The sequence below is a fragment of the Martes martes genome (genome assembly GCF_963455335.1).
Source record: "Martes martes genome assembly, chromosome: 12".
In the NCBI taxonomy this organism is placed as follows: Eukaryota; Metazoa; Chordata; class Mammalia; order Carnivora; family Mustelidae; genus Martes; species Martes martes.
The window spans coordinates 91,908,739-91,936,062 of record NC_137900.1 but is presented as its reverse complement, the minus strand read 5'-3'; the positions used below and the strand labels follow the sequence as shown (position 1 = coordinate 91,936,062).

The window sequence follows — 27,324 nt, the reverse complement described above, 5'->3', positions numbered from 1 at the left end:
GCCTGGCCGTGAGCAAGGGCGTGTGGAGCGGTGCTCTGCGGTCAGAGTCGGAAGCGGCAGCAAGTGGCCAGGGCCTCAGCAGTCACCAGCGGCAGGGGGAGAGGGACTGGGGACTGTCGGAGCTCTTCCTGCTTCCCCGAGGCCTGGCTGTGGACACGGTCCAGTTTCCTCCACTTCCCATGGAGCTGTGCGGCAAACCTTGACGAACTGAGTAGGACTGCTCGTCGCAGCCTCAGAAGGCTGAGCTGGGGAATAGGGGAGGCAGGAGAACCCTGTCATCTTCCGCTCTCCGTGGGGACCTTGTGCAGGATTCAGAATCCAGATTCCTACCATACTTTGACATTGAGTTCAGATCTCTTCTCATGCTAATTGTATATTCATTTGTTTAAAAAATACTTACTGAGGGCAGATGAAATTCTGGAACATCCGAATGGTGGAGTAGTGACAGCAGGGACCCTGGAGCCAGGCTGTCTGGATTCCAGTCCTGACCCTGCCTCTTACTGGTTGCTGATGAGATAGTTCCGGCTTTCTTGATTCTTACAGTTGAGAAAAAGAGTAAAGATAGATATATGCAAAAAATACTGTAATGTACAGAGATCAGCCCTAGAAAAGGTGTTTTAGGAAGACTTCTGGACTGACTCGAGCAAGCTTCAACTCTTCGCAGCTCCCTGCGTGCCAGGTCCTTAAGGGAAAGGCAGCCTATTTATTTGAGCATCGTGGATGAAAATAAAATACTGGATGTGGCATCGCTTGCCTTTTCTTACATTCTTACCCTTGGTCCCCCAAAAGCTCCTTCCCACATCTGAGATCTTCTTCTGGATGGATGTGGTTGTGGTGGAAGCGTCGTGAACATTCCTTCTTGGCCATTCCCGGCTCGGTGCTGCTCATGTGTCTGGTTGCTTGCTTTGTTCTTGACAGCAGAATTTGGTACGTTTGAGTAGGGCCTCAAACATCATGGTAGTAAGTAACTTGCACATCAGAGCAGGGGCTCCAGCCTTCTAGCTCGCTGTCCCCGTACACGCCCCTTCGCCAGATCCACCCAGAAATAGGCCTGGTTTTCGCTGGTCCAGCTCCTCTGAGGTGCTTTGGGGGTTTTTGGGTCAGCAGTGCCTTCCAGCCATTGGCTCGATCACCGTGGTGCTCAGTCTGATTGTTAATGCTCAGCATCTTGGCCTGTTAGCAGTACTCACAGTTAGCCTTTACTGAGTGTGTATTTTGTGCCGTCATTTTGCTCAACACTTTCATGTATTTAACCCTCACCAAGTGTGGTTTTGCCCAGTGAAACCACAGGCTGTTTCTAGAGGAATCAGGTAGTAAGTAATGAGTAGCACCATTATCCTCAGTAATAGACGAGAAAGAACAGAAGTTTCGGAAAGTTGAGCAGCTCACCCCAGCCACATGCTTCAGTGCAGGGCCTGCTGGGTTATATCCGGACTGTGGACCACGCACCTGCTTCTTCATTAGATTAACGATAGTAGAAATCGTGCCGCGGTCACACTGATCGGTAGAAAATTCTCTCTAACCCGTTGTTCATCGTAAACCAAAAACATAACCACTGTTGGTAAGTATGATTTAGGGTTTTAAAATTCCAAACAAAAAAAAAATTATAGTCTTGTATTTATCATAGGAAAATTCTGCCGCCACTTAGGCTGACATCTGCTTTGCCTTTTCTGATACTTCTCCTGCTTTCTCCTACTTTCAGTTCTCATAGACAATCACAGCCAGCCCTTAAACCAACAAAAAACCATCAGCAGTCCTATAAAGGGGACAAGTCCTGGGAGTCTGGAGAAGAGGCTTTGGTCTTCCAGTGCCGAGTACCTTGTGGGTTGTGTTAGAAACACTCTGTAACTTGATGGTTGAATGCACTAAGGTTGAGCCAACTTTCTGGGCGTTTGGGTGCATGTGTAGATGAAAAAGAACAGTTTGCACAGTACATTAGAAAGGGCTTCCCAACTACCCCTCTGGGTTGCTTTTCATTTAGAGTGCTTATTGCGTTTCCGCAGGCCTCGTATGGTTGTCCTGGATTGTAGTGAATTTTACTCAGAGTCGGCCGAGGGGCACCGTCAGTGTGACGGGTTCTCCTCCACTGTACAAGGGTTGCGTTGGGGCGGCTCCTCTACACGGCTACTCATTCAGAGCAGCCTGTAGGGTGCATTTCCCCCCTGTTTTCCGTCGCACTTACCAGTTTATTATCTGACATGTTTGGGGTAACAATATTTGATGAAAAGATGATGATTCTACTCTGTTTTCTGAAAAGTCAGTCATTCTGGCATTGTTCGAGAACTTCTGGGTGTTGTCACGTCTGATCATCACAAGAATGGCTCCGTCTTTGCCGGGCACTGTGCTTCAGGCTTTTGCGCATGTCCTTCCTCACCCCGACAGCGGTTCCTCCACCTCATGCATCGCGCTCATTTCACTGTGTCTGACACCAGCGTTCTAGATCCTAAAGTCCGTGATCCCGTGGCTCCCTATTTCCCTTCTCCTCCCAAGTTTTCTCTGCACTTTCTCTGTCCTACTTTTCCTTCTTCCCTACCTCTCCCTAGTTCGTATGCCAGGTACGCCAGGGTCGGAGGGAAGTCTGACCAGATCCCTCCCCAGCGGACAGCAGAGGAAGCTGATGGGGGCCGCAGGTGACAGGAAGGAAAACGGTGCTGGGAGCAGAAGTGGCACGTGGTGACACTGGCAGATGATAGAGTTGAGCTCCAGTTAAACCTGAACCGACTGGAAGGCACAGAGGGATCATTTTTTACGGCCCCAAAGAGAGGTTGGTAAGAATCTAATCATAATCTAATCATAATTTTATATATATCGGATTGGTCATTTTAAAAAATCATCTTTACTGGCTTCTTGACTGGAATCCGTGAGTGGTAACTGAGCCTTCAGGGTCTGGTTTTGTGATCTGGTGGTTTCCATTTTACTCATTTCTCAGTTGAAACCATTCCCCCTCTTTTAGAGGGGGGCAAGGAAGAGAAATACCCAGGGATACGTGTGTTACCTGCGACTCTTCAGTTCTCCCGTCATGCCCCCCCAATGAATGCTTTGGGAAGAACAAACAAGGTATTTTGATGTGTCCGTAAACGTCCCATGCCCATCAGGCCTCTGCCCTGTGCTGGGTTCCAGCTAAGACCGCAGAGAGCCTCTTCCCTACCCCCTCGCTAACTGCCCCCATTGGAGACTTTTGGTGACTGCGGACGTGTTCACGCTTCATAAATATATTTAAATTTCACCAGCATTGATTTTTATATTAGGAAGTCAAGTTCAGAACTGCATTTTCTTAAGAGAAATATTTATAACATCATAGAATTTCAGTGTTAGAAGGGGCCTTAGACACAATCCAGCCTCCTCTTTTAGACTTTCGTTCTAGGCCTTATGTGTGCATTTAGAGACTGGCATTCAGCCTTTCTGATGGAAGCATAAAGGTAATTCCGGGACATGTCATTCTTCCCTGCCACTTCTGTCTTTAGTCATAACAGGGTCAAGCACACATTCTGTTTTTGCTGAGTATATGGTGGATAAAGGGGTAATTGTTCTGGGCTGGTTCAAGCTTAGCTGGGAGACGAGGACGTGATGACCCATCCGCCACGGACTTTTTCCTCTAGCAGGAGGACAGGTGAACAAGATGGCAGCACGTCGTCTTCTCTCTTCAGAGGGCATGTTCTCACTCACTGTCACCGTGCTTTGATGAACTGTTAGCATTCTCTCGTTGACACGTTGTCACATTTGCCTGGATCCTGTTTCTATTTCCTGCCCGCATCGTAAGCGGTCAGGTGAGCCTCCAGCACGATTTTCCTTTATGACCCTGTGCGTTGCTGTCTAGGAACACGCCGGGCAGAAAGGTTGAGGGCCTGGTCTGAGGAGCGAGGGGAGTAACAGAGACAGGGAGGCACAGATTCTAGTGTACCCTTGTCCTCGTTCCTTCGTGGCTTTCTTTTGTGTTTTTACTCTCTTCCTTTACCGGCAGCCCCCTTGCTGGTGGTTTCCTCCATTTTTAGCCACATTCACAGTCTGCTTCGTTAGTGACTCTGCTCAGATGCATGAGTGTTATCTCTTGCAGCTGATTGGCATCTCCGAAGTACGATAACATGCACACAGCTGTAGGGTAAACAGCAGTTGTGGGGAAAGGCCTATTAATAAAGGTGCGAGATCTGGGATGTACCAGAAGCACCAATCTAAACGACCCTAAGTGTTACAGAGATTTAAGAAAGTAAAAGGCTGCTACGCATCCTCTCTATTCGCTTCTCTGACATTTTGTGAGGTTGGGACAGTTGAGGGTTCATGCGCAGGAGGAAAGAAACCCAAATGGCCTTTGGCATGTAAATGACGCCGCAGTCCGGCAGCAATGCAGCCCTGACTTGGGTCCTGCTGTCCTAGTAATTGAAAGGCCTGAAACCCAGCTTCCCAGTAGAGGACAAATAAGCAGATAAATTGGAGGCTTCCTTCTTATGGTTTATTGATGCTGTTTTGACCGAGTAAAAAGATCATTTACCCATAAAGGCTCAAATCTAAGGTTGTTTTTCTTTTCTTTTCTTTTCTTTTTTTTTAATACTGGCTATTTGAAAGAAGCGTTAGGAGATAAAAGGAGGAAAGAAGCTAATACCATTATCCAATATTTGGATAAAAACCCGAGCAAAACAATTAGATTTATGGTATTTTTCTGTAGCTGTTTTCCTTGGCACAGATAATAACAGTCAGGCTTGCTTGTTTCTCTGCTCAGAGTTATGTTCAAAAGAAGAATCAGAGCTTTGTCGTAATACATGTTTTTTTCTCATTAGCTGGAAACAAAATCTATTTCAATAATGAGGGGCAAAGGTCTTGCAACTCAAAGTGGTGATGAAGTGTTCCTGGTTTTGCACAAATATTGGTTCTAAGTTAACGGTTTAGGGGAAATGGGGATTGCCTGAGAGTCCCAGTGGCCCACACCCCCACCCCACCCTGCCACATCCGCATATCCCAGCTGTAGGGGCTGTGACTTGATCCATGTGTCACATTGTCTTGAGATCAGGGGTGTGAGCTTTGGTGTGTTCCATTGCATCTGGGAAGGATTTTCAGCACACTCTCATGCCAACCGGTGCTGGCCGTTTGGGTCGGGGATCTGCAGGGGACGTGATGCTCTGCGGCTGATGTCCGTGCTTATTGTCCTCGTGATGTATTACACATGTTCTCAAAGAGAATCCCTGAGTAAAAACAGATTATACGTGTGGACTCTCCCAGCCTGTAAGAGAATTTATACAAACCTATTAGGCAGTAGCACCATTGCCCCATCAGAGAACAGTAAATAGTGGAGATGCCAGGAAGGTTAAATGTGTTATTGCTGAGTCTAAAATTTAGATTTTTGGACAGTATTGAGGTTTCTACGATTTCTTGATTTCTTTTCTCCATGGTTTTTAACCATGAATGATATTAAAGCCCTAAGATGATAGAATTTAGAACTTTGCCATACTCCCTGCTTGGGACGTGAGCAGAGTCTGTAGAAGGGAAGAACCTGTGACATCATGGTCCCTAAGAGGGGTCCGAGTGAAGGGAGCAAGCAAATGAGCAGATGCCGTTGATGCCAGCTCATACCGTTCTCCCAGAACACAGTCTCAGTTCCCTGTCTGGGAAGAGGCACTGTGCTCTCCTGCTGGAAGAGGTAGCAAATGCCAGGTCGTCCAGGTGGAAAGATGTGGCACACTTAGCCCCTGCCGCCCCGCCCCCTCCCTCCCGGAAAAAGGCCGGGGAAGTGAATCCTAATGGCTTCCCTCCCTCTCTGGGTGTGTGTCACCTTGGGCCAATGACTTCTCTAAAGCCTGAGTCTCCTCTCCTATAAAGTGGGGATGGGAGGTGGGTGGAGGTTGGTGTCTCTAAGGGCCTTCTCTGACATTAGAGTACTATGATTTGAGGTCATCTGAGTGCAGTCCCTATAGATGCCTTTGCCTGAACTCAAGCCCACACAGAGGTTTAGACATACTCACTATTTTGGGCAGTTAGAATTAGAGGAAAGAGGGGTTCCTTGTGCTTCTGTGCTGACAGTGAGCCCCTGCGAAGCAGTGTCTTGCTTCTGTAAGTGCCCAGCCTTAGGAGGACTGTCTCTTGGGGCCATTGTGTTCTCTATATTGGCTACAGTGACAGGCCAGGCCAGGCCGTAGCGTTTCACTGATCTGCCAGTCCACTTACCAGTTGACAAATTCATTAGCTTCTCCTGTATGCAGTGCAATAGCCTGGATGCTGTTGTGAATGCAGAGTAATCAATAACAAGGTCTGCACCCTCCAGAAATGTCTCCCCAGGTGGCCAGCTTAGCTTTGTTCCTGGACCGAGAAATAACACAAGGCTGCCTTTCCTGGCTGCCAAGTCCCAGTGACGGGCAAAAGCTCTGTGCTCAGAGAAGGGAGACTGGCCTGGAGGGACTGGGGGAGGAGGTGGTGGGGCACCGTGGCCTCTTGATCTCTTCGTCCCCTCCCATGGGCCCCTCGTCTAAGCCAGCCAGAATTTCTTTAACTTAGTTCTGTCTCAGTCCTCACCCAAAGGGTTTAGTTACTGGAAGCACCAGTAAATCTTGCTAGTATTCTTAGAAACTTGCATGAAATTATACATAAAGTGATTTTTAAAAATAAAGCGAACTCTGTCTTAAGGTTAGGAGAGTTGTGGGGTTTTTTTGTTTTGTTTTGTTTTTGTTTGTTTGTTTTCACAACCTCCCTCCCCCAAAAGAAGCCTTTGGTGAATCTTGGAAAAGGAGATCATGATTTTCACAGTGGGAAGAATCAAACCTTGCTTGACCTGGCTTATAAATTTTGAGAATTTTGAATGTCAGGTTTTCTTAAAGCGGGATTCAGGCCATATGGCACGGATAGGATAATCTTGGGAATGAATAGATGCTGTACCATGAACCCCAGAGAGGTTTAAGCAGACATTTCAGCTTTTATGTGCTAGACCAAATTGAATGCCACTGGCTTAATTAGTATATTGAACGGGATAGGTGTGGTGACTTTCCTTCTCTTTGCCCCTCAAACTTCTGTCCGTTGCAGGACATTATCCTCTGTCTGATTTGGAGCAGTTAGGAACGTTCAGTACAGTGTGGAAGAAAGCCGGGAGGAGAGCCGACCAAAGGACAGTGTTGCTCGTCTGATTCTCTGAACCCAAGATATAGGAAAGAGACTTTGCATTTGAATCCTGTTTCTTATCATTTACTTCAATAATATTTCCTTCCAGTATGTGTTGTTATTTGTAATTTGAAACATTAAAGCTAAGTGAATTTAGGCCTCAGAAATTTGGACTTCTTTCAAAGCAGATTCTGTAAAGAATGAGCCTATTGGGTGAAAAGCGTTGTTGAGCTTATTGTGTGAAATTATGGGGACATTGTTTCATCATTTTATGGTGAAGCCAGATACCCAGGTAACTCCTTTAGAAACCCGGAGGAGTGAAACTTCGGAGCTGGAGGAGAAGATGCAGCACGTGTTGTGTCGAGCGGGAAGTGAGGTGTTTGTAAGCTCGCGCGGCCCTCGTTACTGGCAGACGCCGGTCTCACGCCTTCAAAGAGGGTGCTGGTTACAGGGCTTGTCGGTCTGCCCTGGAGCCTTTACGGTGACCGTATCTTCTAACCCTTGGCACTTTTATTGGTTTAATATTACCAGAACAATATACTTTATTATTTTTTTTTAAGATTTTATTTATTTAAGGGGCACCTGGGTGGCTCAGTGGGTTAAGCCTCTGCCTTCGGCTCAGGTCATGATCTCAAGGATCGATCCTGGGATCGAGCCCTGCATCAGGCTCTCTGCTCAGCGGGGAGCCTGCTTCCCCCCTCTCTCTGCCTGCCTCTCTGCCTACTTGTGATCTCTCTTTCTGTCAAATAAGTAAATAAAATCTGGGGCACCTGGGTGGCTCAGTTGGTTAGGCAACTGCCTTCGGCTCAGGTCATGATCCCGGAGTACCAGGATCGAGTCCCGCATCTGGCTCCCAGCTCCACAGGGAGTCTGCTTCTCCTCTCTCATGCTCTCTTTCACTGTCTCTCTCTCAAATAAATAAATAAAATCTTTAAAAAATAAAAAATTAAAAAAAAAAGTAAAATCTACAAAAACCTTTTTATTTATTTATTTATTAGAGAGAGTAAGCGTGAGCTGGCGGGCGGAGGGGGCCAGGGGGAGAGGGAGAGGAAGAAGCAGACTTCAGCGGCAGATGCTTAACTGACTGAGCCACCCAGGCGCCCCCAAACAGTGTTACTTTAAAGAAAATGGCCAACAAATCAAAGTTTTCCAAATTCTAAGAGGTGTTTTGCAGCTCATTATGACTTGTTGAGATGTTGCAGGTATGGAGGTAATTAGTAGAAGTAATTGATTAGAAAGGGCTACAGGTTGAGAACTGACTGAAAAGTCCTAGGTCAAGCATAGAAAATGGGAAGTTGACAGTAATAGCAAAATTGTAGCTGAGAGCAATGCTCTCTAAATCCAAGGAACGCTGAAATCGCTATTAGCACGGAATGGCGGTTTACCAGTAAGTAATGCTCGCCACACCAACGTTCCCATTCCCCACCCCTGTGTGAGGTGGAAGTTGAGAGAATAGATTGTTTTCCTTCTCACCCTCTTTAATTTTATTCTTGCCTAGTCAGTGGAGAAATGATCTTGGATAGAAAAATCGCATTAGAACTTTGATAAGTTGCTTTTTGAAATAGACTTGTTTCCATGCCACAGACATTTGGAACAAAGTATGTTTATTGAAATATATTTTTATAGAAAATATTACAGAACCTGTAATTGAAAACTTATGGCAGCATTTTGGGGAGTGATATGTTCTTAATGTTAATTTGTGGATTTGCTCTGAACTCCCTTCTGCTGTTTTAGAACCATCGGCTGAGTGAACGTTTTCCAAGTCTTTTCAGATCAAAACTGTGTTTCATGGAATGGAGTATTTGGTGCTTAAATAATGTATAAATCCAGTTGGACAGGATCTGCCTGTCAGTTTTATTAACTTTGACCTTTTCTCCCATTATAAAGATGGTTCGGTAAATATTTAATGGGCCCCTTATAGATCTTGACAGTCGGAGCTGTGTTCCTGGAAACTGGGATACGGATACGTATACATGATGTCGCTTAATCACGGTGAGTCAGCGTCGAAGGGCAGGTTTTATTTTTTTGGGAAGAGGAGTCCGTCCCTCTCTGTGTGCTCTTAGAGGTGCAGTGTCTGTTGAAGGCGCCCAAGATGGCAGACATTTTAAAGGAACCCTTTAAAAGACAGCAGCTAGCATGCATTTCTGCTCTTTTGGGTTTTTTTGTTTGAGCAAATGATCAAAATGATGCCAGGTGGGCAAAATCACCCTGCCACTGTGCGTAGTTAGCAGGACTCTTCCACTCAAAGAGTCAGCAGGGCCGGAATGGCTGAGCTTGCATGGACCCTAATAAGATACAAAGAACAAGGAGAGCCAAAAGGAGAGACGATTCCTTGAGCCAGGAGGGGACCCCTGCCAAGCTGTCTTTCCCTTTAATTCCATAAAGCCCCATGCATATTGCACTCATTGCAAATTCTGGTGGGGAAGATCGAAACCCAAGTAGCTGACATTTTGAAACATTGTCTTTCAGACTTGTACTGTCCCTTGCTTCCATTGATTTCCCATTTAAGAAATCTGTAGGAGAAAAACAAATTTGAGCAAAATTCATTGGTCTAAGATGAGTTGTTAGAGCCGAATCATGCCCCCCCCTTCCACCCTGAGAGGAGCTCCATTTTTATTATGAATGTGATACATCTTTGTCTTGTATTGTGCAGCCGTAAGGCTCCCCCAGCAGATCGACCAAGTAAATCAAGAGCCTGTTAAAAAGCAATATGGATGCTCCAAACACAGACATTTCAGTCTTACTGGGTCACTGGATATCTTCATTTTTATGACCACTTTCAAGAAGCAGATCATTTCACTTCGTTCTGTTTTCTTGCTCTCTCTCTGTTTGTTTGCAGCCCACCGGCTTTAGGTAAGCCATCTGTTTTTCAGAACATCATTACCCTTTGCATGCAGGGCCCAGCCCCTTTGATATGGTGGTCACCAGTTTCATTACCACGAACTGTAATGTAGCTGACTCTGCAAAGGAAATCTATGCCTTGAAAGAGCATTTTGAAAAGAAATTGATTCAGAGCTTCAGAGTGAATTACTATTTGTATGTTTAGTTAATTCTAAATAAATGTTTGAAGGACCTTGCTTAATTTGAGAAGGGAAGAAGAAACATATTGGATGTTATAAATGGTCTCAATCCAGACTCTTAGCTTGGCATTTTCACATTTGAATGTTTTATTTACATCTGTTCAAAATTGGGATACCTTTCAAGGATGATTTTATTATCGAGAGATTGATGACAACTCTTAAGATCTAAAATACCAAAGTATGGGATTAAAAAAGGAAGATAGCAGTCACTGTCACATGTCAGATTGGATGTAAGCGCCTCACTTGGCAAAGAGTGAGACTGATTAGTTGTATTTTAAAACAAAGGATCCTGATGGTAGGAGATGGGGGTGGGGAGGGGAGGGAGACTGACTGCACTGGGGCCCTGGGGAACTTTCTTCAGGGATGGACATTGTACCTTGATTGGGGTGACAGTTTCACAGGTATAGACATTATCCTAACTCATCAAACTGTACACTTAAAATGTGTGCATTTTACTTTATGTAAATTTTAACTCAATAAGGTGGATTTTTTTTTTTTTTTAAGTCCTGTTGGGTTTAGAATTAGGGAGTGTCACTTCTCTTTTCCAAAAGTGAAATGGAGGTCTAGAGAGGTAAAATGACGTGTCCTGAGTAACTTCAAAGCTCAGTAGTTTGTCCAGAACAAAGCCAAGGATGTGGGCCTGGAGCTCACTGAAAGTATTTTGCATCCTTACTGGCACTGTATTGTTCCACTTACCTGTACACAGAGTGAGAGGAACTCCTCCGTCCTGTATCCATTTGTATGCTTTTTGTTGTAAGATACACTCAGGAGCTTATCCTTACCACTGATACTTGTATCTTCAGCACTGAAGACAGCAGCCAGCGAATGTTGGGGCTGACTACAGGTGTGTTTCATGTATGTTTATGATAGGCCAGGTTGTGTTCCCAGTTAATGCAGTAGACTCCCAGTTATGTGGTTTTTATTATAAGCAAGAGTTCCCAGAACTAATTTGTCTTTAAGGAGTCCCTGTGGATCTTCTTAGAAAAAATGACGTGGGCTTTGAAAAACCACTTATATAAAGCATATATGAAATAGTAGTGAAAAATAAAGAAGAAACATTATTCAAGCTCTGCTACGTAGGAATGTGCTGTTAATGTTTCTTTCTTTTTTTTTTTTTAAGATTTTATTCTATTTATTAGAGAGAAAGACAGTGCAAGTGGGGGGAGGGGCAGAGAGAGGGTGAGAGAGAATCCCAAGCAGACTTCCCACTGAGTGCGGAGCTGACGTGGGGGCATGGGGGCTTGATCTCACGACCCTGAGATCACGACCCTGAGATCACGACCTGAGCTGGAACCAAGAATCGGATACTTAACCCACTGGGCCACCCAGGCGCCCCTATTACGTTTAACATTTGAGAGACAGTCTTCTTCAAGCGTTTCTCTGTTTACAGTGTACCTGTTTTTGTTTTTTATTCCACAAAATGATGTCATAAATTTCTTTCCGTATCTTAACCAAGCTCCCGGTTATTGCTGGGTGTTCAGGAGTTGCCCGGTTCTTCGCCGTTATGGAATGCTGTGACGAACAGCCCTGTCCACTCTTCTCTTCCTGTTCGTCTCAGTAGCTCTTTACAAATACATTCCTCGAAGCAAAATGTTAGCCGCTGCATTTGCCGTGATTTAAAACGTCCTAAGGGGGTAAGACACATCAAGTAGTGATAGTTTCATACCCCTCGGCCTGCGTTTACCAAACGGTATTTTTCTTCCCCTTTTATTCTGTTTGCCCATGCAGTTGCAGTACCACGCAGGTCTGGCGTCTGGCCTTTTGAATCAGCAGTCCTTGAAGCGCTCGGCTAACCAGATGGGAGTGTCCGCCAAGCGGAGGCCGAAGGCTCAGCCCACTACTCTTGTCTTACCGCCTCAGTGAGTAATGGATTTGCAACAGTTCTTTCGTCCTGGGTGAACTCTTCTCGGTGCTTGTTTGTGGGAGTGGAAAGTTGTTTCTTGTGAGGCTGCTCTTCCTCTTGCCGGGGTACCTGCTAAGGTTAGAAACCCAGCACGCAGGTAAGATCGTTTGCATAGATCTTACGTGAAGCAGTGATCGTGTGGTTCCTAATTAACATATTTTGTGTGACTTTCCCACCTAGGATTTCAAGATACCTCATAGCCTTTTCTTTATTTCCTTGTCACACTCCCAGAGCTGGCAGAGCCTAAGTGTGGTTGTCCTTATCTAACCGATGACACAGCTCAGGGGCACGTTTTGAGAAGCTGCGGGCCACTCAGAGAATCCGGGGGAGCTGGGATTCGAGTCGGGCTAGACTCACTTGTTCTCTTAAATGTGCAAAATATGAGCCCTTCTTTATCCTAGTAGGAGAGATAGGAGATACTGTAAGGTTCAGAAACGTCCAACTCAGTGATGGTTTTCACATGTGCGTACCTCCATGGAGCTCGACCCAGATGAGGCCATGTGGCCACGGCTTCCAGAATCCCATGAGGGGTCCCCCCCATGTTCCCAGTCTATACACGTGCCGCCTCCCTACCCGGGTTTAGCACTGTTCCACCTTCTTCGAACGGTTGATTTTTAACCTGTTCTTGAACTTCATGTCACTGGAGTCGCACAATATGTAATCTTTTGTTTCCAACTCTTTTTCACTCAGCATAATGTCTGTTAGACTCATCTAGATTGTCTGTTCTTTTTTGTTGCCTGGGTAGTGTTCTCGTGACTATGCCGCAAGTGACTCATCCATTACCTGTGGGGCTACTTCGTGCTAGAAGGCCTAGCACGTGAAGGCCAAGGCTCACTTTGTGGGAATCAGAAATGCGAACACACCAGTCTTTGCTGATAGCTTCTCTGTGAGTGCGCACACTCCCCGGAGCGAAGCAGCACTCCCAGCGGCCGGCCTGGGCCTTTAGACACATTCCCCGTCCTGTCCTGCCCTCCCATTGTACCCTTTTTCGGTTACATCCTCAGTCACAAACTACAGTTGATACCTCGAACAATGCAGGGGTCACAGGCACAGTCAAAGATCTTGTATAACTTTTGGTTCCCCCCAGACTTAACTACTAATAGCCTAAGAGTGACCAGAAGTCTACAAATAACATCAACAGTCGATTAACATGTACTGTGTATGTTAAATGTGTTATGTATTCTGTTCTTACAATTACATAAGCTGGAAAGAAGAAAATGTTATTAGGAAAATTATAAGGAAGAGAAAATACATTTATAGTACTGTATTGACAAAAATATCACAGATACGTGGATCCTTGCACTTCCAACCCATGTCATTCAGGGATCAGCTGTACATTTTAAAATTTCCATCCAGAGGAGTGTTTTCGGTGAGACGCCGTTGTTTGCCTTTACATGAGATCTCACTTATTTTCCGTTTGACGAGCAAATATTGTACCTCCTATCTGCAGGCACTGTCCTAGGCTGTGGGGTTACAGTCATGAACAATACAGATGTGGTCCCGTCTTCCCGAAGCTTTTGGTTGCAGGGGGAAAAAGACAAAAAAGAAAAAAAAGGCACCCCTCAACAAATTAATAAATTAATATAATAATTTCTAGTTATGATAAATTAACAAATTAATGTAGTGATTTCTGGTTATTATTGGTGCTTAGAAAGGAACACATAGTGGAGTAAGGGATGAGGTTGAGGAAAATGCTTAGATCGGGTGGTCAAGGAAGGCCTCTCCAGGGAGATGACGTGAGGTGGAGAGAGGCCAGCAGAGAGCTGGGAAGTCACAGCAGATGCCTCGGGATCTTTTCCCTCATTGCTGGACACTCGCCCCACCATTTCTATGATTTTCAGGTTTTCTTCATAATTAACATTTGCTTCCAGGAGAAGATGAACATAACCAACCGGCTTCCAGTAAGTTATTTTCTGCTACTGCATGGCCAGGTGTGCGTTTTTCAGAAACTTTGAGTGATGCAGAGCGGAGAGTTTTCACGGTTTGGTAGGCGCTTCTGAAGGAACATGATCTGTGGTTCCTCATATGTTGACTTGGTGATTCTGCGAACCTTCAACTTTCAGCTCTCTAAAGTCTAACGGGCGTTGTAACTTGTCATTTTCCCTGCATGATGGATGGTCTACGGAGGCAAGATGTTTGGCGAGAAGCGAAAGACTTTCTAATGGTCCCATAAGACTGGAGCCAGAAAGTGTTTGTTGCTAACTCTCTCTTGACAAAAGTCAGCTCGTGGTCCATCTGTTCGCCATTTGTTCATTTGCATTGGCTTGAAACCTGTTTACAGGTGACATGCTATTATGAGGACACTTAGAAACTATTTTAAGCACCAAGGCAATCAACAGACTCTGTTCTCATGCCAAAAAAAAAAAAAAGGAGGTGTTCACAACTGTCATTATAAATTTATAATAAATCATTCAAAATACTTAGTTTCAAAGAGAAAAGTTGTTGCCGTGTCCTAAGAATACAACGTCGGAATGATTTCCTATACTCAGCGTGTTTCCTGTGAAAATTGACTGCTGCCTTTTCACATCATTGAGCTTTTGGGGTTCACGCTCCCTTCAGAGACCTGTCCGGTAGGCAGGGTCTGTAGCTAAAGGACATTCAGTGCACCTTTCTTGAGCACCTACTACATGCTTCTTATTGTGTTAAGAGTCAGAAATAGAAATACCAATAAGACATAGTGCTGGACTAATTGAATTATAGAGAATTTTTAAATTAAAACATAGGCCACTAGTAATATATACATATTGTAGACCTTGAACCAAACAAAGATGATACGAAAGGAAAACATAACGCCCTCACGCAGAGGGAGTTATTGCTAAGGTTTTCATGGATATAATTCTCAACTTTTTCTATGCAAATATAATGTTTAAAAATAAGAAACAACCTCCAAAAAGGATTGTATTGTAATGTTCTGTATCACGTCTCAACATTTCTTGAATATACTTGTTAGACTTGAAGGTAGTGTAATTTTATCTGCGGAACATTTAAATTTGCATATTAATCAGCCATGTTCTGGTTGTATTCTGTAGAACACTGCTAATTACAAAATTTTTATTACAAGCACGACATGACCATAAACTAACTCTGCCATTAAGGAAATCCCTTATAAAACAACACCCAAACCCTGCGTATCGGTCACCTACAGCCACATAACAGATCGCCTCCCAGCATGGTCGTTTGACAACAGTAAACACCTGTCACCTATTTTGTGGCTCGGGAATCTCAGAGTGGCTTGGCTGGGTGGTTCCGGCTCAGTCTCTCGGAAGATTGCAGTCCGATCTCAGCCAGAAATGCAGTCATCTGAAGGTTGGACTGAGGTTTGACGGTCTTGCCCAGGGCGGCTTGCTCACACGGTAGACAGGTTGGTGCTGGCTGTTGACAAGAGACCTCCGTCCCTCTCCATAGGAGACTTGAGTACCCCCATGACTTGCAGGTGACTTCTCCCAGAGCAGGGAGCCCAGCAGAGCCGATCCTTTTTCGGACCTAGTCTCCAAAGACACAGCATCCATTCCGCCCCATTCCGTTGGTTAGAAATGAGTCACTAAGTCTGATGTTTAAGGAGAGGGGATGAGGCTCTCCCTTTTGAAGGAAGGATTGTCAAAGAATTTGTGGTGGTTGTTTAAAACCACTGCAGTTGCCAGTGAGGAGAGTCATTGCACAGAGGGAAGAATGGTGGAGCCTGTAAGCCCCATTCACTTATTTATTCAGCAAATGTGTACTCAGGGCCTACAAGTGTTTGGTCCTGTGCACTGTGCTGGGAATTTGGAGATGAATACGATACAATTTTGGCTTTCATGAAGCTCTGAGCAGAAGCAGAGGAACAAACAAGTAGCAGGGAATCCTGGTAATGTGTGCCAAGCCCTAATGACATCCCAGAGTGCTCAAGACGGCCACGGGCAGGGCGCTGAGAGAGAGCCGCACGTGGGGAGGCCTAGCCAAACGTTGGTGAATTTCTCCACTGCCGGGTGAAGGATGGAAGCTTGACTTCATCAAGAGAGCTCGATGTTTCTCGCATAGGCTCACAGGATTCTAAGGAAAGGTTTTATTTCTCCTTGGAGGAAGCCACCAGAGGACCAGCACTGGACTCCATACTCACCCTCCTCTGGAACTCTGGTGATGTGGTGACAGATGGGTTTCTGCATTGCCTCGTGTCAGCATTTGGATGGCAGGAAGGCTACCATGACAAAAACACAGGCTCTAAGTGTGCTGAGACCACAGGCACGGCGAGGGGGCAGGAGAGGTGTACAGTGTGTTTGTTTTTTAAATGCAGTTGGCTTGAACAGTAGTAGTCTTTGAAGACGCTGATTCTGCCAGAGTTCCCATAGGATTAGTGATTCATGGGATTAATGATTCATACCTTTCTCCTCCTCCAAGGAAGCTTCTAAGAAGGTAAAGATGCTGTTCATGATGAAAGATCTTTTACCATATGTCAGCATTCAGAGGGCACTGACGAAGCCACCTCACTTCTCTGATTCCCCCCGAGTATTGAATCCATTGTGGAAAGGGCCCTGTCATTTTCAGAAAGGAGCTGTGTCCCCTGTTGCTGGGTAAACGTTGTCAGGCTTTTGACCCTTGTAGGAATGAGATCAGCTGACGGTTGCAATATCTGTGTGTTTAATACATGTCAGATGCGACCATGTTTGCTTGTGCTCCCTTAGATAGCTGTCTCAACTTCATGACCCATTGTTCAGCACGCTTTCGTGTTAACATGGATACTGTTTTGATCAAGATTGTCAAGCCAACTGGCCTGGGACCCCTGGCGGCGGCCTGATGAAGTGCCGACTGTCGGCACTTGGGAGTGGGGAGTGGGAGTGGGGCGAGCGAATACTTACGCATTTGTACTTCGCACACATAGATCTCATTTAGATTCGAGGGGAAAAATTGTTCTACAGGAAGGTTATCTTTCAAAGTATTACCGTCCCCTGGAAGTTGTGGGGACGGGCGGTTTCTTTTGTGTCATGTTATCCTTCCTGAAAAGGTGCTGCCAGCTCCATTAAGAGCACTTTTCCTTTCGTAGGCTACCTGTCTTCTAGTCACTCGGGAGGCACTGTCCACGCTCCTAGCCAGGGACAGCCCCTCCTCTTCCCCACTAGGTCCACGCGCTCAGCTACTCCAAGCCACTCAACCGCTGGTCTCCTCTCGCTCCCACGCCATCAGGATTCCCCTTTCTCCTGGCTCATTCCTAGTAGTACGCAAACACGCTTACCCACATCCTCCTCCCGTGGGAACACCCAGCTCATAATCCCACTTCTTCCAGCTCCCCGCTCCCCTCTCTCCTTTTGACAGCAGGACTTCTAGAAGGAGTGGACTATACTTCTTTCCAGTTTCTCGATCAGGCCACCACTGTCCTAATTTCTATCCCTATACCCTAGTCTTGCCTCTGCTAGGACTCCCCATAAGTAGAGTCCTGTGGAACACGTTTTCTTTCCGATTTCTTTTGCTCAGCATGGTGTTTTGGAGATTCATTTCTGTTGTGTGTGTCCGTGGTTCGTAGCATTTCATCGCTGAGTGCCGTTCCTTGGTGTTCTCCAGAGTCTTCGTTACCATTTCCTTAACATTTTGCGTCTGTTTCAGTATTACCTACCACCTCTCAGAGGGCGAGGAGTCTTCATGCTCCTGTTCTTGGATGACCTGCCGCAGGTTTGAGTAACAAAACCACCACCACAGAAACAGCATGCGGGACAAGTGTTGCTGGGGAGAAATGCCACCAGTTCGGGAGGTAGCAGGGATAATGACACGGCGCGTACGCCTCGGGGTTCCAGTGTTTGAACAACAGATTGCCTTCGGTAGGGCCTCTAATTTGGCTGTGGGGGTTTAACTGACAGAGGCTCATTTTCTGCCACTGCCTTACACACTAATTCCCAGGAAGATCATCGACTTGAAATTACACACGGTGCTTATACAGATGATTGGATTCTTTCCAAGATGTGTGGTAAATGCTGCTTCTGTTCTTGAAAGGCAGAGGCTCGTGTTGTCTTTTGCTTAATGTGAAACCAACAGGAATCACGGAGAGCAAAGCAGTGGCATGAATCTGTCCTTGGCGATAGCGATGAACGAGGGTGGGAGCTTCTCGTGGTCATTGATGTTGAAACTGAGCAAGGTGAGTGTTGGCCGGGACAGAGTGCTGCGAGCCCAGAGCCCCCTGTAGCTTCCTGGCCATCACATCGTTACCTTTCCTCTTGCTGATTTTCAAGACTTTTTTTCGGGGGAGAACGTGTTTTTGTCCCTCGGCTGCACAGATATGAAACTCCAGGCTTCTGTAGTCGCTGTGCCATTACAGAAACCTTGATACAGATGTTTGAGGAGTGACGGTGGACGCACTTCCTTGCAGGGACCTGATTTTCTTCCTGATGACTTGAGCTTTGTTTTGCCTCATGAGGATCTTGAAACTTGGTCGAGGGCAGAAGTTGGTTCTATGCTGATAAGTTTATGTTAAGTTCTTCAACGTAGATGATGATGGGAGTCCCGAACAAGAACATTTGGCATCTCTTCTTGTTGGAGTTTAGTTTGCCTCTGAGAAGACCAGCAGCGAGTAAACCAGGAACGAGGAGCACCCTGGTCCGTTGCCACGAGCCTTAGAGACGCAGAGCATTGTATCCTGAATCCCTTCCTGCGGGGAGCCTCAGTCCACAGGCTGCCTCTTCCCGAGCGTGGGCTGCTGAGCGGAGCAAGCCTGCTGCCTGTACGGCGTGTCCCCGAAAGGAAGTAGAGAACTCTGTGGCTGTGAGTCTCGGAAAGTCATCAAAACTTAAGTAGGAACTCACTAAATCCTTCTTTCCCTACCGGCAAGTATTAAGTAACAATATTCATTAAATACCACTGAGAGGCTGTGTAATAAAGAAATAATCCTAGGCCTTGGTGGCTGTAACTCTCCAGAAGAGTTGAAATTGAGAATATAATTAAAGATTAAAACATTGTTTGCATTCTAGAACATGGAGAAATCTTTGTCTCCATTGCGGGACCATATTAATAAGGAAGAGATCAGTTTCCAATAACCGGCACGGCAGAAGCTCATTATTCACATCAGTCGTGTTTCAGCCCTGACTCAGGGCCGCTCTTGCATTTCCCTGCAAGACTGGCACTGCCCCTGGAACGGTGAGAGGTACCGGCCCCACCGCAGAAGAACGGAGCCACGTCTCGTCGGGGTCCCGAGTTTGCATCGGAGTGTGCACACGGCGAGGATCTCCAACCCTGTCCTCTCGTCGTCTTCCTCTGTTTCGTCAACAAAACTATTTTGGGCCTGTGAGTTTCAGGCAGTTTTCCATATGAAGGTTAAAAGGCTGGTAGAAGTGAGCGAACCTGGCTCTTGTCAGGTTTTATGGTTGTGACTAGGAAAGGCCCACTTGACAGTGACGGGAAGAAACCCTCCGTGGTCAGAGCTCCGAGCAGTGGGGGCTGGGAAGAGCCCGGGCCTTGCCCGATTGCATCGTGAAAGTCTAACCGCCCCAGCACCATTTCGTCCGCTCCCTCTGCTTTCTCGTTGCCGCTCACATTTGTTTTCCATTTGCCGTGAAATAGAATCCAAAGGCATCTTGAGGCCAACAGTGCAGAGTGGTCCCCTGCGCGTCCGGGCCACCCTGTCGCCTCGCTCTCCCCGTTCTTGAGCGTCTCCCGTTGGGGGGCTCGGAGGAGGCACACTCAGTGGTGGTTCCTGCGGTGTCCTTTCTCGTGTGTCTTTGTGCTCATGTTATTGGCAGGTAGAGAAGGGAAGTGTGTCTCTCAGTCTGTTACTGACTGGGGAAGGCAAAATGTGGTCCAGTGACTGGGCAGGAAGAAACCTTCAGCTCGTAATCGCTGTGACGCCTGGCTTTGTGGCTCTCCTGTGGCGTTTACCACTCACTGTCTGCCTTGTGTTTTGGTTAGACTGGAAACCCCTTGGGAACTGGGGCCCCCTGCCTCTCCTTTCCCGCCTGGCCTTGTCTCAGGCACCGAGGGCTGGACAGGCACGTCCTGCGGGCTGGTTCCCCTCTGTGCTATACCGTTCAACCCCTTGCCCGCTGGCCGATAAGGCTGAGAACATCTTTCTACAAGATGTTTACCGCTCATGGCTCTTAGTAAATTGAAAGTGTAAGTGTTGGGTATTTAGATGGCTGGGAACCAGGTACCATTTGGACCGACAGAAATATCTCCGGGGGAGGATTTGGAGGTGCCGGTCTGGCCCTGCTGAGTGAGGACAGATAGGATTGGATCTGGAGGCTCGGGTGGCAAGCAGGATCTGCCAGCCGGGCCCAGGCCTTGCAGTGTGCTCCCGCGGGGAGCGGCGGGCCCTGGGGGCTCATGAGCGGGGGGCGGTGTGTGGAAAGTGGTATATTAGGAAGATTAATCAAGTAGCAGAATGCAGATAAATAAGGTAGTCCTTTGTAGCTGTTTAAAAGATAATTGGTTCATGTTACTTATCTTTTATCCCTTCTCTTTGGGCAGGAGAGAAATCTCTGGGAGAAATAAACGAGGAATCCCTCATAAATATTAATGTAAAAATCTGTCTATGGAGAATAAATATAGGGACATTTTGTTTTAAATGCTCTATGTCGTTGTGCTTCATTAGCATATATGTTGTAAAAGATCCTTTTCTTCCCTTGAGAGAACCATATTTAGTTCTACTAATAGCCGCGCGCTGAAATCTGTAGCTTGTCAGGACTGTCACACTTGCGATGGACAGAACTACTTTGCTCTCCTGCTTCAGCCAGAGGGTTTCCATACTCAGAAGTGCTGGCCCCTGGCAGGAAGCCAGTAGGAAGTCCTGGATCCTGTCTTATTAGCTAGACCCTCCGTCTGGACCTTTGCTTCCTGCCGTCTGGTCCCCTACTGTGTCTGTGTACGTGCGTGTGCCTGTGTGTGTGCGTGCACGTGCACGTGTGTGTTTATACTTGTCACTGTGTAAGCATCGACCAAGCACTTTCTACAGGCTAGGTGTTTGCCTGTTTCAGAGTTCCGGCTGGAACTCTGAAAGTGCAGAAGTCCTGCTGTCTGTAAACACAGGAGAAACATCAGTTCTGTCTGACGCATGTTAAGTCGGAGGAGCTCACAGGTCTTGAATGAAGTGATATGATGGGCCTGTGTTAAGATACCCCATCCTCCCCGTTCTCAGAAGTGTGTGTGTGTTGGGGCGGGGGTGAGGGCGGGGAGAATTCGGTAACACTAGCTACTAACTGGAAACTGGGGGAAGAGAGCATGACGCCGCTGACGAGCTCATTACAGTTTCATCAGCTGTTGTGTGTACTTGAACATTTTCACTATCAGTGTTTTTAAAATACAGGTCTGCAACTTGGATTGTTGTTGAAGAAAGAGTTTTGGTAATCAGCTCCTTAGGGTGGTAGGGGAAGTCTTGAGAGTGGATAGAATCTGCCGGGGTGGAGGAGGGAGACAGAGGAGGCCGGCAGGAGGAGATGGGGGGAGCCCTGCCGCCCCGCCCTCCCTGCCCATCTTGGTGGCACTTCAACCCCTTACTGCCTTGTTCTGGTCTTGGCCTCACTCTTCAGCTCATCTATGTTTATCTCAGGCCTGGTGTGACATAGACGAGGATTTAAGTCTCAGTGTCTTCTACAGATACTGAATCAAAGAGAAATTGCGTAAAACAGAAAACTATAATAAACAACTTGGCCATTAAGCACCAAGTCAAATGTGGCAGCCTGTAGAATCAGTTCAAAAATTATATTTCATTGTATCCGCTAATTGCATTTCTCCTTTACAAGGTGATTTTATCCAGGAAGACAGCTGTCTAGTGTGGTTATGACATCACTCTGGCCATTACTGGTGAAGGAAGAGAAGAAATGGGTGGTTGTACACACAATCTCCCCCGCTCCTTTGGATTTTTAAAATTCATTTTTGCATAACAAAGAGCCAGAGTCTCCGGATTGTTAATATTTTGCACTACGTCATTCCCAGCTAACACTGTTGGGAACTGAAACTTTTTTTTTTTTTTTTTAAGTCTTTCTGGTCTTTCTTAATGGAAAGTAATTTTGGTGGTCTCTTGCTGTGTATCTCTTTTTCCTTCTCTCTCTGCCCTGTAGGCTGTTAGTGACCCATAGATTTTTGCCCAAAAAGTCCCTATTTAGGGTTACAAGTGACCAAGAAGCAGTGAGTCAGTTTCTCTGTTCACCTGTGATGAAAACTATTCTTTATATAAAGTTCTGACATCTACAGTGGCCTCAGTAACATGAGAACAAGCGTGGTAGGAAATGGCTCTGTCTCTTTGCTTGAGGCTCTTAGGGTAGGGTAGATTTTGATCAGGTGACACTAGTCGCTCCGATGGTCCCCATTCTGGCATTTTTAGTAAGAAAATGTGAGAAAACCCCTTTCAGCTGAGACCGTACTTCTGGCTTCCTGAGACGCTGGGAGAACATCTCCCCAAGTTTGTGCAGTGCATTGCCATCTCTCTCTTCTGAAGCAGTTTCTCAGTCTAGATTAAGCTCTGAGCTCAGGCCTGCTGGTCCTTGGGATGAGCTGTCAAGGTCAGTTCTCACTCTGGGGACACTCTGCGAGCTGGGCAGTACAGGCCTACCTCGGGGATATTGCAGGTTTGGTTCTCGACCACCACGATAGTAGTAAAGCAAATCAAATGAAAATTCCGGTTTCCCAGTCCATATAAAAATTATGTTTGCCCTCCACTGCAGTTCTGTTACGTGTGCAATAGCATTATTATCCAAGAACAGTGCACATACCTTAATTAAAAAATACTTCCTCACTGAAGAATGCCAGCTGTTACCTGAGCTTTCAGAGAGTCGTCATCACTGATCACAGAGTACTGTAATGAAAATAATGCTAAGGAAAAAGCTTGAAATATTGCACGAGTTACCAAAATGTGATGCGGAGACATGAAGTGAGTGAATGAATGCCTGTGGGAAGACGGCACTGGTTCACTTGCTCGGTGCAGGGCTGCCACTGACCTTGAATCTGGAGAAAGTACAGTAGGACGCAGTCAGACTAGGTAGGCCTGCGGTGGACACAACGGGCTCCCAAGCGGAGGGACCAGCCAGCCACACATGGGGACCCCTTCTCCAGAGACGAGGGGGCCTTTCAAGCAGTGAGTCCCAGCCCTGGCTGCACATTAGAATCATATGATGGTGAGGCCCTGTCATGGCTACGATGAAACGGCTCCCAGAAAGATTCCTGTTTAATTCTGAGATTCAGAAGTGCTGCTTCTGGAGGGGGTGTGAGGAACTGTCCGGAGTTCTGGGGATCTGGGAAACCATCATCAGAACGTCTTTAGGTCAAGGGGAATGACTGTTGTGGGGAGACTTGGCAGAGCTTATTGCCTATGGCTTAATGCCACGATGGGAACCTGCTAGAATTTAAAACCCAGAAGAAGTTGGTTGGTTCCTCATTGGCTCGCAGTTGTGTCCAGTGCTGCCAGTAGCTTTCCTGACCAGTTTTAGCTTGGGACCCTTGGGTCAACAGACCTTGCGGTTTGGCCCCTCTAGTTAAATTAGTATCTCTAAGCATGTTGCATTGTCATTAAAGACACTTTTAAATTTATTTATGTAAATCGGAACTACACAGTTCAGTTCATTGCAAATCTGATGTGTAGTCTTTTTGTCTTACATTTTTAACAGCTTTATTGTACCTGCTTAAAGTGTATACAATTTGACATATGTATATACCTACGAAGCCTTTGCCTTACTTACCAATATCAAGATAACGAACATATTCTTCACCCCGAAACTTTCCTCATGCCCCTCCGTGATTCTTTTTTTTTTTTTTAAAGATTTTATTTATTTATTTGACAGATGGAGATCACAAGTAGGCAGAGAAGCAGGCAGAGAGAGAGGAGGAAGCAGGCTCCCTGCTGAGCAGAGAGCCCGATGTGGGGCTCGATCCCAGGACTCTGGGATCATGACCCGAGGCGAAGGCAGAGGCTTTAACCCACTGAACCACCCAGGTGCCCCCCCCTCTGTGATTCTTCTCACTCTGTCCCCCTGTCCCCAGGTAACCACTGGGTTGCTTTTTGTCACTGTAGATTAGTTTACATTTTCTATAAGTTTATGTAAATGGAATCATAACAGTGCATTCTTTTCTACTCAGTGTAATTATTTTGAGGTTCATCTCTCCTGTTGCATGTATCAGATCATTTCTTTTCACTGCCGCATTGCATTCCATTGAGTGGATATGACCACACTTTGTTTAGCCATTCATCTGTTGCTGGATATTTGGGTGGTTTTAGTTTTTTTACTATTGCAAGTAAATATTCATGTACAAATCTCTGTATGGACATGTGCTTTCATTTCTCTCAGGTAAACACTTAGGAATACCACATCTGGGCCATGTGGTAGGTTTATGTTTAACACGTTAAGAAATGGCCAGATTGTTTTTCCGGGTGACTGTGGTTCTAGTCGCTCCACGTCCTCGCCAACACTTGGTATGGTCAGTCTTCCAATGTTAGACATTCTAAGAGGTATGTAGTGGTAGCACATTGTGGTTTTAACATGCATTTAACATGACTTATGATGTTGAGCTGCTTTTCTCATGCTTATTTACCATCTATATATCTTCTTTGGTGACGTGCAGAAAAAAAGGTGAGGCCTACTGCACGGGAAGGTACTTTGATGGCTTTGGAAAGATCTTACTGTAGATCCTGTCATAGGTAAGTTATTACACATTGACTGGTTGGTGAGTGTCTGTACAGAATCCTGTGTGCTTATCACGTGTGCTCATCATTTCACCAGTCGCTGCAGGGAATTCAGAGGAAACGGTGGTCAAAAACTGGAGCGCACCGGTGTCTAAACCCTCCAGGGTTTACTGGAATGTTCTGTGGTGCTTCTCCACCCTGTTCATCCTCCTTCTTATACCTGTGTCACAGCTGTGAGTCTAGGGTTGATTGGTGTTGGGGACAGGTTTTTTCATTTAGTTTGTCCTGATTTTTCCGGTAGGGACCTGTCTTCCAACCACCAGAGTCTAGCCTCTTGCTGTTCTTTAATCGGTATTTACTTACAGCCTGCTCTGCCTTTTATTAACTTTTAAAATTCAGCAGATAAAATCTAATCTCCATAATGCTAGGTACTAGATAAGGTCAGGGATGAGTAAACTTTCCTCTAAGGAACTTAAGAGTGTCCTGGAGAGACAAGTAAAGAGGCCATTTGGACCCAAAAGAAGGACATGAAATTGACCCTAGGGAACCAGGAAAGGCTCCCTGGAGGATTGGACTTGGAAAATTTGAAATATCCCATAAATGGACTTAAAGGCCCGCAGCCAGGTACCCCCCAAAAAGAGACAGTAGAAAGGGGCTGAGGCAAGAAGTCATGAAGACAGAAGTTGGACCTGCCGAGTAAGACCACCCCTGCACCCTTACTCTTCTGCCCACCTTCTTCTCCTGGAGCCCACCTCTCAGAGAGAAAGAAGAGACACCGCTCCCTGCCGCTCCCAAGAAGACTTGCTGGGGCCCAGGCAGCTGCTTATCCGCATGGGGTCCTATCAGTGGCTTCCGGGGGTGCCGTGGTGTGATTGGGAGACTGGGAAGTTGCTGTGGAAGCGGATCTGAGACTCAGGCCCCTGCTCCGGCTCTCCCTTCAAGGCAGGCCCCTCCTCACGGTTGTTCTCCCTTACCCCTCCCAACGTTGCCCCTAGAAACCTTGTTTTTAACTCTTTAGTAACCATGAGAAACTTTACCAGGCTTGAGTCTCAGATCAAACTTGTAGAAGACTCCAGTCTCTAATCATGGTGGACACATGAAAATAGGATAGGGCAGCCTTTTGGGATTCCCCTGTGTGCCCTGCCCACAGGTGAACTTCCTTGTGCGTTCCTGAGCTGAAGCTTCTCATGCCCCCCACCTCTCTTACTCTGCTGCATCTGGGGCTCAGGCAGAGGTATTCCTGCAAAGATTTCTCAGGGCTCTTCCAGAATGCTCCTGGCTCCAGGGGCTTTCTGTCTATGTAGCCGCCCCAACTCCCCACACAAGGAGTTAGGCTTGCTGGCGCTTAATGCCCCCAGAGGAGAAACTGAAGGGTCCTTAGCTACAATTTCAGTAACTGGTCCTCTCTCCAACCCTAGCGCCACTCACCTACTCCTACACTTATATCTCAGTGCCCCAAACACAATATCCTTGTGACTTCCTCATAGCCTTAAGTAGTTTCACTTCATTTTTGTTATATCATTAAGCCAATGTAAATCCCAAGCACAGTAGCTCTAGGAAAATGTTCTTTTCCTCTCTGACATATAACAAAATTGATTGAGTTTTTTCCTTTTTCTTTTTCTTTTTTTTTTTTTTTTTTTTTTTGGTGTTTGGGCACCTTGGGAAACGTAAAATAGAATAACTGAAATAAGTAAACAAAGTCTCCAAAATCCTTTTCCTTTTCTTCACCAGAAATCCCAGTTTTTGTTGTTCATTAGATCGCACTCCCCTCCCCCTACCCCCACGGTTTGCCCTGCACCAAACTTGACTTTACACATCAGATGGGGAACTAGACTCGGTTGTTACAAATCGCTTCCCCTCTCCCCAGTTTTTGGCACTTTATTTTTTAACAAAGTCTACTTATCATTTAAAGGTCTCCTAAGACCAATTAATTCAATGCAGTTCCATCACCAGACATTTAGACCGTATGTGGCATTGTCCTCCCCACAGAGGCCCCTCCGATACTGTTGAGGGACATGTCTAAGTGTCAGGAAAACCCAGACCCGGAAGAGCCAGGAGGCAGCTACTTCCCTGTCCTGATTTCAGCGTGAAGGAAACTTCTCTTTCGGTAGTGAAGTACTGTTCTCAGAGATGTCACAGAGAGACATTAAGAGTAGCGCCAGGACCGGAAGCTCGTGACTCTTGTTTCTGTAATGGTCCAGCCGAGCCTCGGCCACTGCATCCCGCTCTTGGGTGGGTGAGAGTGATAGAGAAGGAAGAGAGAGAGAAACAACCAGGGTATTAAAAAATGGTGTCTTTTCTTGGGGGGGGGGTGCTGTTTCTGAGTAGACCCACAGACCGCCATCCCTGTTTTGCTATTCTGAGATTGCCCCAAGTGGGACACTTTGCTGATTTCTCCTTGGGTCTTGCTTGCGAACCTGGCAGAAGCCACACGGCCCGTTGTTTCTGGTTCTTTGCAGGTGGAAGGGCTGGTTTCGGCATTTGCGTACTAAGAATTCTAGCTTTCTGCTTCAGCGCTCCTTGTGGCCCTGGAGCTCTGCCCTGTTAGCACCGCTTTTTGGCAGAAAAGCAATACTTTATCAGCCAGTAGGAACAGATATTTCTGTTCTACAAATGAGCCCAGATTTATAGACTCAGAGTTCAAAGAAATGAGATGAGAGATCACCAACCAAAGCTGGGTCTGCAGTGAGGGAAGGAGC

The 27,324-nt window shown here is 46.3% G+C and overlaps 1 protein-coding gene across 3 annotated transcripts in view; it reads left to right on the top strand.

Moving 5' to 3' along the window:
• The window catches only part of MED27 (mediator complex subunit 27), a 195,384-nt gene that overhangs the window by 52,397 nt on the left and 115,663 nt on the right, over positions 1–27,324 (top strand). For all 3 annotated transcript variants that reach the window (XM_080819911.1, XM_080819910.1, XM_080819912.1), the window contains one exon: positions 11,886–12,016. In XM_080819911.1, coding sequence (XP_080676037.1) covers positions 11,886–12,016 — 131 coding nt within the window. The remainder of the gene's footprint in view (positions 1–11,885; positions 12,017–27,324) is intronic.